This window comes from Scomber japonicus, chromosome 16, assembly GCF_027409825.1.
Source record: "Scomber japonicus isolate fScoJap1 chromosome 16, fScoJap1.pri, whole genome shotgun sequence".
Taxonomy (NCBI): Eukaryota; Metazoa; Chordata; class Actinopteri; order Scombriformes; family Scombridae; genus Scomber; species Scomber japonicus.
Window position 1 is genome coordinate 16,445,029 of NC_070593.1, and position 13,483 is coordinate 16,458,511.

The 13,483-nt window shown below is 40.4% G+C and overlaps 1 protein-coding gene across 2 annotated transcripts in view; it reads left to right on the top strand.

Annotated features, from left to right (window-relative positions):
- The window catches only part of eml1 (EMAP like 1), a 35,548-nt gene extending 22,065 nt beyond the window's left edge, over nucleotides 1-13,483 (top strand). Inside the window, exons 5-24 of one of the 2 annotated variants that reach the window (XM_053335118.1) lie at nucleotides 398-529; nucleotides 682-710; nucleotides 2,825-2,851; nucleotides 5,529-5,658; nucleotides 6,515-6,664; nucleotides 7,135-7,204; nucleotides 7,499-7,609; nucleotides 8,238-8,333; nucleotides 8,464-8,598; nucleotides 8,728-8,827; nucleotides 9,290-9,441; nucleotides 9,920-10,045; nucleotides 10,142-10,273; nucleotides 10,904-10,971; nucleotides 11,186-11,274; nucleotides 11,841-11,938; nucleotides 12,273-12,360; nucleotides 12,466-12,561; nucleotides 12,652-12,782; nucleotides 12,886-13,483. In XM_053335118.1, coding sequence (XP_053191093.1) covers nucleotides 398-529; nucleotides 682-710; nucleotides 2,825-2,851; nucleotides 5,529-5,658; nucleotides 6,515-6,664; nucleotides 7,135-7,204; nucleotides 7,499-7,609; nucleotides 8,238-8,333; nucleotides 8,464-8,598; nucleotides 8,728-8,827; nucleotides 9,290-9,441; nucleotides 9,920-10,045; nucleotides 10,142-10,273; nucleotides 10,904-10,971; nucleotides 11,186-11,274; nucleotides 11,841-11,938; nucleotides 12,273-12,360; nucleotides 12,466-12,561; nucleotides 12,652-12,782; nucleotides 12,886-13,011 — 2,086 coding nt within the window. In that variant the 3' untranslated portion in view covers nucleotides 13,012-13,483. The remainder of the gene's footprint in view (nucleotides 1-397; nucleotides 530-681; nucleotides 711-2,824; nucleotides 2,852-5,528; nucleotides 5,659-6,514; nucleotides 6,665-7,134; nucleotides 7,205-7,498; nucleotides 7,610-8,237; nucleotides 8,334-8,463; nucleotides 8,599-8,727; nucleotides 8,828-9,289; nucleotides 9,442-9,919; nucleotides 10,046-10,141; nucleotides 10,274-10,903; nucleotides 10,972-11,185; nucleotides 11,275-11,840; nucleotides 11,939-12,272; nucleotides 12,361-12,465; nucleotides 12,562-12,651; nucleotides 12,783-12,885) is intronic. The other variant, XM_053335117.1, reaches the window with a different exon arrangement.

Here is a 13,483-nt window from a genome sequence, read left to right on the forward strand (position 1 = left end):
TGTTGTGAATAGGCAGGCTGTCTGCACCCCCCAGTATGCAGATCTGCACAGGTCTATGCTGGTGCTGTAGTCCAGATCAATACAACACAGTAAAAAGAGCGGAAGTGTGAGGAAGCAATAAAATACACTGCACTTTATTGTATCTGGCTTTGGTGCAAGTCTTTTTTGATATTGTTGTAAAAGGGCACACAGTTTTTAATACGTGAAGAGCTGAGCTGAAGTGTGAAACAAATAAATCTTCCATGTGTACGTTTTCAAATGGGAATTCTTGGATGAAAACTTCACTGGAGGGATTTTTTTTTAGAAAAGCAGAGTCAGGTTTTTTATGACCTATTTTTTTTTGTGCCCCCCTTTCCCTCTGTCTCTCTGCCTCTGTCCACCTTTCCTCTCACCACAGCACTGTGAGGAGAGCCAACTCAAACGAGCATGTGGGAACTCTCACGCGGAAGGATTCGGGCGACTCCAAGGGCAATCGGACTCGCGCCGGGTCCACTGGCAGCAACTCCAGCGGCAAAAGAAGCGACAGGTAGCACACATTGGAGCACACAGTAAATCAGTTTTCCCCATTCAGGACGTTGCTCTTCTGTTAAACCACTTTTACATCAGAAACATACAATAGAGATGGTTTATCTGGAGGGGAACACTGATTGACAGCTGTCTGTTTACTCATTTACTTTGCAGCAAACAGAGGGATCCAGTGTTCAACCCAGGTAAGAACTATAGCCTGATAGTTTATAGAGTTTTGATACAAGACAATGATGGCAATTACACACCACATGCTCGGTGGCTCCCTGTGTCAGTCACAGGTCAATGCATTGTTAAAACATGTTTCAATCAATGCCTTGAGCTGCTTTCTGCACAGAGGGGACTACAAAGAGCCATGATCCATGAAGTTGTGTCTTAAACATCAGTGGGAAAACATTTGTCCTCCCCATCATCCACAGTCCACTTCATCCATTACTACATCTTCACATCCAGACATCCATTCATCCTTTTCTTTTTAATAAGCTCGTTCTGCATTGTTTAACTCTTTTTGTTGTGTACATTTTAAGTTTTTAAAAATAAATACATTCAGTAACATTATATTTTCCAGTGATGGTCTTATTCTCCTCATTATGGCCATTCTGACTCTGGGTCTATACATTTTTGCAATACCACCATTGTTGCAGAGATTCAGAAGAACAACATTTTCAGTTGTTAGGAGAAGTTAGGAGTCATACAAAAGTACTAACTATAAACACACATTCAAATGTGAGTTTATAGTATAATATACATAAAACAAGTGGAGCATCTCCTGCACTATTCTTAAAGCTCTTAAAAAAACAATAGTAGAAAAGACACGATAACTAGACAAGTGTTGAATATGAAACGAAATGAGTATTGATCAGCATTTCCTTCTCCAGCATGCTATTGATTTTTGTGCAAATTGAACTGCTGTTTTTCATTTGGTTTATACACCTGGCTCCAGATTTCTGCAGTTTCGGCTGCGTCCTAACAAAGCAAACCACAGACTCACAGAGAGCCAGATGTATACAGCTGCCTGATTCAATCCTTATAACAAATGAGCTCTGTATTTATTTAGCCTGAGGACAGTTTCTAGAAAATATTATCAGATAAATCAGACTTATTACTGTTCTTTGTATGTTTGCTAACTAAAGACATCAGATAACAAAGCAGAAATATTTATGCAGTCAGCAATCTCAGGAGTTCTGCAAGTTAAACCAGTTAATGGTCTTTAACCCTAACATACTGTTCAGCTTAAATTTGACCCATTTTTACAATTGAAAGCAGCCTAAGTCTAAACACATGATTTCTTTTTAATCTGACCTAGAATACACAAACATATTTCAACTTTTTAAATATTGTTGCAGCTGTGTGTTCTAAAAATGTTCATTCAAAAATATTGCATTTTTTACATTCAGTTAAATTAATTAAAATCTTGATGATGTTCTCCTGTTAGGTAACCATGATATATTGTAATTTTTACCCATTAATAAATAATGTCAATCCTAAAGAATACACTATCTCTGTTCTCTCAAAGCATCATTAAGGGTTAATCGCCAATTTATTCATGACTGATGATGCGAAAATAGGGTTGTGGTTCAGAAGTTTGGTTTAAAGACCAATTAGAGGATACTGTGAAGGGTCAGAATAGAGTTAAATATCGCTGAGTCGGCTGCTGTCTGATTAAGTATGCTGACAATTAGGAGAAATTGTGCCACAGAGATAATTATCACTACTGTAAAACACTTATTGGACATCTGATTTAATTAAAGACCTGCAAAGCGGCATAATCAGGGCCGTGTCACAGACCACTTGGTGACAATTAGCCGATACAAATGATAATTGCAGCTCTATAAGTTTTGTCAATAGAACACTTTTACCTGCAATGTGTGATTACATGCAGAGTGGTTCATTTGATATAAAACAGAGCTGTACTGGAAGCTACTGTGACCCAGTTTGTCATTTTTGTGAGGATTTTATATCACAAAGATAATAGAAAAAACATCTGGTTTTAAAAGATCCAAGTTATTTTGTTTCATGAATGGGTACAGAAAGATGAAAAAAGCCAAGTAGGCTGACACTTTCATCACTACTCATCATGTAGGAGCAGAGGGTGGGACACCATTACACAGGAAATGAGCATTGATTCATTTAGACTGTTAAAGAAGGAGCGTTGACTCATTAAGAGCATTTAGGACAGAAGCTGCTGTTCATTAATACCAGGAAACAGGAAGTGCACACATATTAGGACAGACCAGGAAGTGAGGAAGCCATGCCACCCCTCACCTGGTGCTTTGTCTCTCTCTGTGACCTTTACAAGGGATGCGACGTGTGACCCACTGCAAAGGTAGGATCCCCCCTCCCTCCCTCTCCTATTATGCCCCCCCAGTCTCCACAGCTCTCTGGACACTGCAGATGATTTGAGGTGATCTGTGTGCGAACATCACCTCAGCTCTGAGCTTCAGTACAGACGGAAAGGTTAAAATCTGGACTATTTATATTGAAATTTAAACAGGATTTTTAAGCCTCAACATTTCATTGATGATACCCTTTCGGTGCAGTGATCAAGAGCTGTCAAGACAGGAGCAGGAGTGGGTTAACAAAGTGTGTGTGTGTGTGTGTGTGAAAGTTACCTGCCCTTGATTGTTCTGAGACTGGATTAACTAACACACACATGCATACACGGACACTGTATCAGAGTGTGATTGCAGTGGTTGCAGTTCTTTTGTTTGTGCACACACTTGCTGTCCAACTACAGAAGAAGCTACTGCTTCACCAGACGTATTTGCCCACAGCTTCACTTCGCTTGTAGGCATTTGTCACCATAGTAACAACACAAAGATTTCTGACACTCGCTTACTCGCAGTCGCTTTGAGTTTTCCTGCAACCTCTTAAATCCTATGTTCTGAGATTCCTCGCTGCAGTTTGGGGCGAGTAGATTTGCCACTGCTCTTATTATCTTCCTGCCCTCAGAATGTATATTTGCATTACAAACACACTCAGTCTCTTTTTTGGGGGGTAGTTCCCATTGAAGTCTGTTTGATTTTTCTGCTTGTAGTTTTCTCACACGGCCTGAAGTGTCGTCTGTTTGTATGTAGTCCCCTTCAGAAAAGTATTCACAAAGCTGCCAAGAATTTGAAAAAGACTGGAATTAAAGCCGTGCTCATTTCCCTTACAGATATAGTGCTGTTTGCCCAGTCTTTTTACAGGAGGATTTACTCTTTAAACACCCATTTTTTAAGAAGATTTGAACATTTTGTTATAGAAAGTATGTAGACCAGTGGTTCCCAATCTTTTGGCTGATGATGAAGCTTCAAGCCCTCGTTATAGGTTGTGTACATCTTTGTATTGTGAGCAATTTAACCAGAGAGTGATTCTCATGTTTTGGCAAGAACAGGAAAAACTATCAGAGCAACATCATGAAAGAATAATGTTAATTAGTCCCATCAATAAGCTTACAATTCCTAGATTTATCCTGGTGCCCCTTAGAGGGGCCTCAACCCTCAGGTTAGGAACCATTGATCTAAACCAGTGAAACAAAAAGATACTTCATTAAGCAACATTCTGGTGTTTTATAATAGGTGTAACTTCCTATAGTTTCCTTTTGATAGTTTGTGTTTTGCCAATTTTATGATACTTTAACTAAGTATATAAAGATAAGAAAAAAAGTCATTTCTTTTGTCTAACTTATTTTACAAACCTCCTCCACCCTTGCTTTTTGGCTCCTCTTACGCCCTTGTTTGTCCCTTTTTTGGCCCCCACACCTAACCGGCCCCCCGACAACCTCTGCCACCCCTCTCCATCATCGGCTCTGTGCCCCCTCATCTCTCCCTTATCTACAATAGTCACAGTACAGATTTACCTCGGCTGCTCTGCCAAACGGACGGGAACCAGTGGCAGCCCAGTGGCTTCGGTTGTAACGGCTGGTTCGGCCGCCAGCCACCGCCAAACCCCAGAGAGCAGTAAGGCCAGCATGGCCAGAAAGAGTGGCGGTTCTGCGAAAGTGCCACCGGTTAGAAAGACCCCAAATATTAGCCTCCAGCTGAGGAATTCAGGGAGTCTGTCATCTTACGCCACCCTTGATACACCCAGTTACCGCAGTCCCATTAAGTCTCCCAGCCAGTATTTCCAGATTTGTTACTAGCTAACAGGAGTCCCTTTCTAAAGAGTTGGAGCCCGTCAGTGCAGAGCCAAGTTCATGGTGAATAGTAGATTTTATGTCAGATTTGTATCATTAAAACATCTTATGCAGGTATCAAGATATCTTTTCATACCAAAGAACTTTCAGAGATTTTTGAGCTTCAACTCGTAAAAAAACACTTGCATCCATTAGTCCATTACTATATGCTAACAGTGTTTTACAAAAAAGCAACGTGTCAACATTATTGGTTAATTGTATTTGTTTTGGTTCCCTTGATGTTTTCTGCATAATTTACTGTATTTTTCAGTGTTAGCATGTTTTAAATTGACAAGGATTTCTTATTATTTCCTTTTCTAAGCTTGGATTTGTTTTTTTGTTTTTTTCAATCACAGTTCCATCGCTCTGCTTGTGTCTGCATTTTATGTTGGTTAACCTCTGCTGTGAGCTGAATACTTATGAGTTGTGAGCGTTTTTAACAAAGTGTTTTACTGTTGATCTTTGCGCTCTCTGTTGTCACAAGAATGTTTTTTTGAAATGACTTAATAAAGTCAGTTAAAAAGCTCATTTGTTTGTGTTTGCAAATTCTGTCATTCATCATCTTTAATTTAGTCTTTTTTCATAGTGAAGAAAACCTCATCACATCATATCACATCACTCCATTATCCCCTAAAGCTGCCACAACATTCAACATGTCACCCTTGTCATTCACATCAAAAAATCTCATTATATTACGCTTCTGTGTCTTGTCTCTGCTTCTTGCATACTGTCATACATTTTAAAAAGTGTAATACCATCAAATCTGGCATAATTCCACAGGTCTGATCTGTATGTGTCTACATGTACTGTATATTATCTCACTGATCCTCTCTGTTGCTTTTTCTAGAGGAAGGTTATGTGAAAATGTATTTGAAGGGTCGTCCCGTCACCATGTTCATGCCCAAAGACCAGGTGGACAACTACTGCCTGGAGGCCAGAGCCGACCTGCCCAGTAACAAACTCAAACTGGACTGGGTGTATCCTTTTGCAGATTCTCTCCAAAGAGCAAAACACAGAGCTTGGTTTAGCTTGGATGAAGAGCTCCTCAAGTATAGGCTTATTTATATTTTCTAATTCTGCAGACGAAACAAAAAGTTCAGCCACAATCCCTGTTCTGATTTGGAAAGTTTTGAGAAGTAATCTTCTGAGGAAAATAAATCCAGATTGGCCTGTGATGTAGTTAAGAGAGGAAGCTATGAATGTGTTGCCTGGCTCTTCTTGGTTGTCAGGACATATCTGCTCAGATGCTCAGTGGGAGCTAGACTCATCGCTCTGAAGCCTGCAGTCAGTAATAACCTGCACACAGCTGGCAGGCTGAGGCGTAAGCAGTCAGCAGCTCCTCTTGTGCTACTTTATTTTTATTTTGTTTCATTTGTGGTTTTGCCCCTTGCTTTCATTTGTCAATGAAGCAATGAATGTAGTGTGTTGTTCAGTCTAGGAGAAACTGCCATGAGGGAAACAAAGTAAAGATAAAAATCTGAGGACAAAAGCTTACTCACACACACACACACACACACACACACACACACACAGAAAAATAGATATGTGGGCTGCATATGCTGTGCAATATATGTTGAATCCATGCAGTATGAACTAGAATACAGATAGATATCAGACAAGTCCATATCAGTCTTATGAATAATATGATTTAATGTTTCATAGAATGCTTTGAACATGCATTTGATGTCGTTTTGTGTTTGCTGACCTTCACTTTTATTGAATAATTGAATTACAGTGCTTTCACCTGCTCTTTTCAGTGTAAGCAAATAGATTCCTGACCTTTTCACCCTTTGGAGGTCGTCTCTGTTTTTCCTTGACCTTCATGATGTCCAGCTACGGTTACCGCGGTCGAGACTGTCGCTCCAACCTTTACTTGTTGCCCACTGGAGAAACGGTGTATTTCATTGCCTCGGTGGTCGTGCTGTTCAATGTGGACGAGCAGCTGCAGAGACACTACACTGGACACACAGATGACATCAAATGGTAAGAGGCCCGAGGGTACTTGTTTTCATCATCAACTGCTGCTCATATCACATCTGTTATCTACCTCAAGGCTCAAGAGCTTATTCATTTTCTTTTCCTGATAAATAAATAGGCAAAAACACACCCACACCCATACCCATACCCACACACACACAAACACACACCTGCAGAGTGAAGTAACTAGGTGTAGGAGCATATGAGTGTTGCTACCCCACTGTATCCAAAAGGGGATGCATTTGTCTTAAACTGCTTCATTTCCTCCACACATTAGTGCAGACAGCATGTGGGAGCTAACAGTGAATATCGTATTCACAGCTTTACAAACCTCATGCACAAAGCACACTCTTTCATGTTCTGTGTGCATGCTGCTCATCTTTATTCAAACAGTCCTTTTGATGTTGAAAGGCTTTTTTAACATTTTTCATGTCTGTTTTCATGTCTTTCTCTCTCTCTTTCTCTCTCTCCACCAGCCTGGCCGTCCACCCTGATAAAATCACCATAGCAACCGGGCAGGTGGCAGGCACCTCTTCAGATGGAAAAGTAAGTGAGGTCTTTTATTGACATTCTTTATCGCTTTAGCTTTCAAGATTTCAATTATTACTGAAGTGAGGAGTTATGGTTTTTCTATTTTCTTGACGAAATCACATTTATTACACAGGTTCAGACAATTATGTTAAATAAACAGACACATATTTTAACATTCACATCATGTTCTTATACGTATATTCATTGAATTCAGAGAACGCCTCAGTGACCCCTAAGTCTTATATTGAATCGTACTGATCATACACCTCTCCTGGTGTTTTGTCAATGTTTGTGTGTTTTTCCTGGCAGCAGCTGGCTCCTCATGTTCGTGTGTGGGACTCCGTCAGCCTCAACACCCTCCATGTTCTGGGTATAGGCTTCTTTGACCGAGGCTTGGTCTGCCTGGCTTTCTCCAAGTCGGTAAGAAAACACAGCTGATGAATTTATTAAAGGAAAGGTTCACTGTTTATCAAGTCTTTAAATAATAGTCAGGTGCCCAAATAAGCATTGCAACAGTTTTTTTTATTCCTCCTGTTCATACTGGACATTAAGGGACCCGTTCCTTGTGTGCTTCCATTGTAAGTGATGGGGAACAAAATCAGTTCTCGTTTTGCGCAGAAATGGATCTAAAAGTATATCTTGAGCTAATATTAGGCTTTAGGAGTCTGAGTTAAGCTAATCAAGTGCATATATTCCAAAGTTACTGTCTTTTTAGCCTAAAATTCCCTCTTTTTGATACCAACTAGAGCTTAGCAAGGAAACAATGAAGGAATTTTAAGCTTAAAAGACTTTATCTGTTTAACACAGACTGCTGTGCTAGCTTCAGTTGAACTTTTGAATGGGAATTTTTTCACTTTTTCAACGCTCATTAGGCACCTGATTCTTTTAAGACAAGAAAAATTGTGAACCTGTTCTTTACAGGTAGCTTAAGGCCATTTCTGACATGTTTTGACTACTTAGTTTTCTGTTCTTAGACACTTAACATATTATAATACGTTAACCAATTTGTCAGCAAACAAACAGAAGTTTCTGTGTTTCTGCATGTTAGAATGGAGGAAACACGCTGTGTGTCGTAGACGACTCTAATGACCACGTCCTCTCCGTCTGGGACTGGCAGCGAGAAGACAGACTGGCTGAAGTCAAGGTATGTGTGTGTGTGTGTGTGTGTTAGCATCAGATCATGGAGATGGCATCAAATCATGCCCGTATTATGTTTAAAACAGTAAACATCTCATTTAACTCATTGTTTTATGTTTTGTGTGTTTTGGCTTCAGTGCTCCAACGAGTCAGTGTTTGCGGCAGACTTTCACCCAACAGACAGCAACATCGTAGTGACCTGTGGCAAGTCCCATCTCTATTTCTGGAACCTGGAGAAAGGCGTGCTGGTCAAGAAACAAGGACTGTTTGAGGTAAAACACCACCCTCTTCCTTACATGTTAGATTCATACTTACAACACAGTTTGATTCAGAGGCACATTTTAATTCACAATAACTTATAGAGACAACCAACATATGTTCTCTTGTCCTTTTTTTCACAGAAACAGGAAAAGCCCAAGTTTGTGTTGTGCGTGACCTTTGCAGAAAATGGAGACGCCATCACTGGAGACTCCAGTGGGAACATCTTGGTGTGGGGAAAAGGTATATTACACAAAAAGTCACAGGGGCACTGTTATAATCATCATGTCTGTAAGGTAGATTAAATAGATAAGAAAGTTCTCCAGGATGGTTTTGGCATGAAAAAGAGAGCGTTGAACAAAAATAAGAAAAAAGTGAGACAAACCACTGAAGAACACTGTTAATAAACTCATTTTGTGGTCTTAAGCTCAAAGATGTTTCTTTGTACTGGAGTTATCAGGAGATTGGGGGTGAGGGCAGGGTCATACCAAGGATAGAACAGAGCTGCATCTTGTGAGCAAACATTTAGAAGAAGAAGGAGCAGCACACTCCTCAGCTACACAATCTCTCACAGTCTCTGATTTATCTATCGATCACCCTTCCGTCTGTCTATCAGTCCCCTAATCTGCTCTGTCTGTTAACCTTCTCGTCTGACCCTCTATGACTGAACTTTCTCATCCATCTCATCCCATCTCTGTCACACAGGCACTAATCGCATCAGTCAAGTCATCCAAGGAGCCCACGAGGGCAGCATCTTTGCTCTGTGCATGTTGAGGAACGGCACGCTGGTGTCTGGAGGTAAAGACCGCAGGCTCATCTCCTGGGACAGCAGCTACCAGCAGATACAAACGGTGGAGGTGAGAAGCTGACCGCTGCTTTCTGAAGAGGTTTTACAGACAAAACTCAAGCTTTAAATAAAGAATCACACAGAATTTTATGTTTGAGAATCATCAGTCGTTAGCAAGTACGGGTGGATTTTTAATGATCAGCTATAACTACATTCTTTTAATATGCATTGACAAAATGTTAAGCTGCATATTCAATTCTTTCTTTTAAAGTAAGCCGTGGATCGTGATATTTGGTAGAAATTGCACTCCTGCCCCAGGCGGCAGACTTAGCATTCTGAACACTGCACCATCATAAATATTACAGAGGATGAGATGGGCTTGTGCTCTCAGTGAGATTTATGGATATTTATAGTGAGTAGAATTATGGATCACTCATGTCTGATTTTCTCTAAAGAGGCCACAAAATATTAGTTGATGTTCATTCTGGAAAATGTTGGATTCCAGATGTATAGATGGTTTACATTGTTTATTATTTTCTTCTGTACAGGTGCCTGAGCCGTTCGGTCCCATCCGGACTGTAGCAGAGGGCCGAGGGGAGACTGTGCTCATTGGGACCACGAAGAACTTTGTTTTGCAGGGCAGTTTAGATGGTGAATTCATGTGTATTACACAGGTACGTGCAACTTGTTAAATATTCCTATATTTATACAGATGAAACACAATATCAATTGAAGATATTGTAAAATAAAAAATTACTTCTCCTCTCCAGGGTCATACTGATGAGTTGTGGGGTCTGGCTGTCCATCCCTGCAAGCCTCACTTCCTAACCTGTGGCTATGACAGACAAGTGTGCCTATGGGACTCCAGTTCCCATCAGCTCATCTGGAGCAAGAACATGGAAGTAAGTTTAGTCAACACTGCCCCCTGTGGTCGCTAACGAGAATCACATAGCACCTGAATCATAATGAATCTACCACTTTTTTGTCAGTGAGTAAAGTTTATTTATTATAGCACCTTTCACAAAATTATTAAAAATAAGCTCATAAAGAGCAGCAAAGAAAGTAAACACACAATAAAATATAAGCAAAGGCATTAAAAACACACCAAATTACAAACACTATACAGCACAAAGTGAGACAAAGATTTATATAAATGAGTCTTCAGCTGCTTTTTAAAGTCATCAGCAGAGACAGCCCATTTAATGAACAGAGTGTTTCACTTTCACAATTTCAAAGGCATGATCACCTTTGATTTTTAGTGGAGAGCAAGGCACAACCAGTAAGCATTGGTCGGAATACTTGAGTGACCTACTGGGGATATTAGGATGCAGCAGGCCAGAGATGTACACAGGAGCCTAACCATGCAGGGGTCAGGTCATGTCAGGTCTGATGTCCTTAAGAAAGAGAAGGAACTGTAAATTTAGTGACTAAAATTTTTTTTAAATCATTTTTGTATGAATTTGGTTAATGAAAAAGCCTATCCCTTTTTATTTTGATTAAATTAAATATCCTCTTGTTCTCGTTTCTGGCAGGATGCTGCCCAATCAGCAGACTTCCACCCATCTGGAGCTGTGGTTGCCATAGGAACGCAGACGGGCAGGTAGGGGAAACCCATCACCAAAAAGCACTTAGTGACTATTTAAACCTGAAAGAGATACAATGTTTGCCTGACTGCTTCCGTCAAAACGTTATGAATATTTAATGTTACACTGAGAGATCTGTATCAGTGGCTACAGTAGAGTGCAAATCATCCAGATTTGATACTTGATGATGAGATGATCCGATTATTCAGCAGTCTGCCATTGATCCTGCAGGTGGCTGGTGCTGGACACAGACTCTAAGGATTTAGTCACAGTGCACACAGATGGGAATGAGCAGCTGTCTGTTATGAGCTACGGGCCAGGTATGTTGATAATTGCAGACAGTGTGTGGCCAATGTGTATGTAGAGTGCTGAATTATTGGGAAGTTTATAGCACAGCATACATGATGGAAAAATCACCACAGGAAGTGATCATTTTTTGTTTAAGATTTAGATTACAAACATTAAAACCAAGGAAAAATATGGGTTACACAAAGTCTTTCCTTATATGGCAACGCTGTATCATTAATAATCAGTAAATTTAGGATATTTTGTATTTAACTGGTAGTTTATTTCAGTAAAATAGCTCTATTTCCCAAAGGTGTAACCTCAAAACTTTAAATGCTTTTGTAAACCTCCTAACAAGACAACACCAAAGTTTGATACACTATGAGGAGCATGTGGAGATTTATTGGTGCCACATTAGAATAAATATTTGAATAGTTTATTAAGACAACCACAACTGTCCTTACACAGTAACCATAATAATGCAGGTTTCTCCACATCCCGCATCCAGAAAATACAGCCTACTTAATTAACAACTGCAAATATTTACATCTTTTTCTGCTCTCCTATCAATAATCCTCCTGTTTCCTTTTATTTTATTTAGATGGTAACTTCCTGTCCATCGGTTCCCATGACAATTACATCTACATCTACGCTGTGGCAGAAAATGGGAGGAAGTACAGTCGAGTGGGGAAGTGCTCGGTGAGTACCTGTATTTATAATCCCCCTTCTTCCATGACTCCTTTATTTTTAGGTCCTCCATGCTTCAGCTTTATATATATAGTTCCCCCCTCAGTTCTATATTGGGGCCTCCTCTCTGTACACTTTGTCCTCACTGTGTGTTGACAGCAAAGATGTAAAATGATGAATGACAATGAGATGAGTCATAAAGTGTCCATGTAAACATAATGACTAAGAGTTGCTATATTAAATATGATGTCAGCTGCTTGAAACACTATATTGTCTCCACTCCACTGCAGTTTATTCTTGTTCGTCTGCAATAGAAATAATCCATCCTCTTCATTTATCTCCTCAGGGTCACTCTAGTTTCATCACCCACCTGGACTGGTCAGTGGACTCCCAATACCTGGTATCAAATTCAGGAGACTATGAGATACTGTACTGTAAGTACATCCTCCTGTTTCACAGCCTTTGCAGTAGAGTTATACTGATATACATGATACTAAAGTACCCTAAGACTCAGTGTGTGTTTCTGTCTGTGTTCTCAGGGATCCCATCAGTGTGTAAGCAGGTGGTCAGTGTGGAGACCACCAGAGATATCAAGTGGGCCACCCACACCTGCACTCTAGGCTTCCAGGTCTTTGGTAAGTGCGTTCTTTCCCTCTTTTCTTTCTTTGTGTATGTTTGTGTCCATTTGACATTTGAAGTCACCACCTCCCTCTGCTCCTCTTCAGGCTTGTGGCCCGACGGCTCAGACGGCACCGACATCAACGCCGTCTGCACGTCTAATGATGAAAGTCTCCTGGTCACTGGAGATGACTTTGGGAAGGTCCACCTCTTTGCATACCCTTGTTCACAGTTCAGGGTAAGTTACTGTGCACTAAGAAAAGAGATTCATCTCACTGTTTGGGGAGTTTATGGAAATGCAAAAGGATGTCAACGTTCATCATATGTTTTTTCCTTTTCAGGCTCCCAGCCATTATTACGGTGGCCACAGCAGTCACGTGACCAATGTGACCTTTCTTTACAACGACAGCTACTTGGTGTCAACAGGAGGGAAGGACATGAGTGTGATGCAGTGGAGGATAATCTGAGCGAGTGGAACAGAAACTGACAACGTCTTACCGCTGCTGGCACCTCGACGCCTAGCTGAACTGAACTGCACTAAACTGAACTGAACCAAACTCAGACACTTCTAAAAAAAAGTGGATCTGATTGAACTGAACAAAAGTGAATTGACAGAAGATGAACTCGTGTCCGCGGGTTTCCTTCCTGATGTGCTTCTCAGATCCTGAATGACATGAACTGTTGGAGGTGTAATATGCGATTGTTTGAAATACAAAAAAAAATCCTGAATACTTCTCTTTTTTTCACCCACACTACATGTAAAAAAATCTCTTATTCTTTCTCTCTCTCACACGTGCTTACTGTAGCCTATTCACCAATGACATGAGACAAAACTAATCGAAGGGAACACATCCGACAAAACAGAACCAAAGGCTGCATTTGTCCAAGTTTGACTTTCACTGTTCTTGTATTGTGCACACTCCTGCCACAGATAATGGA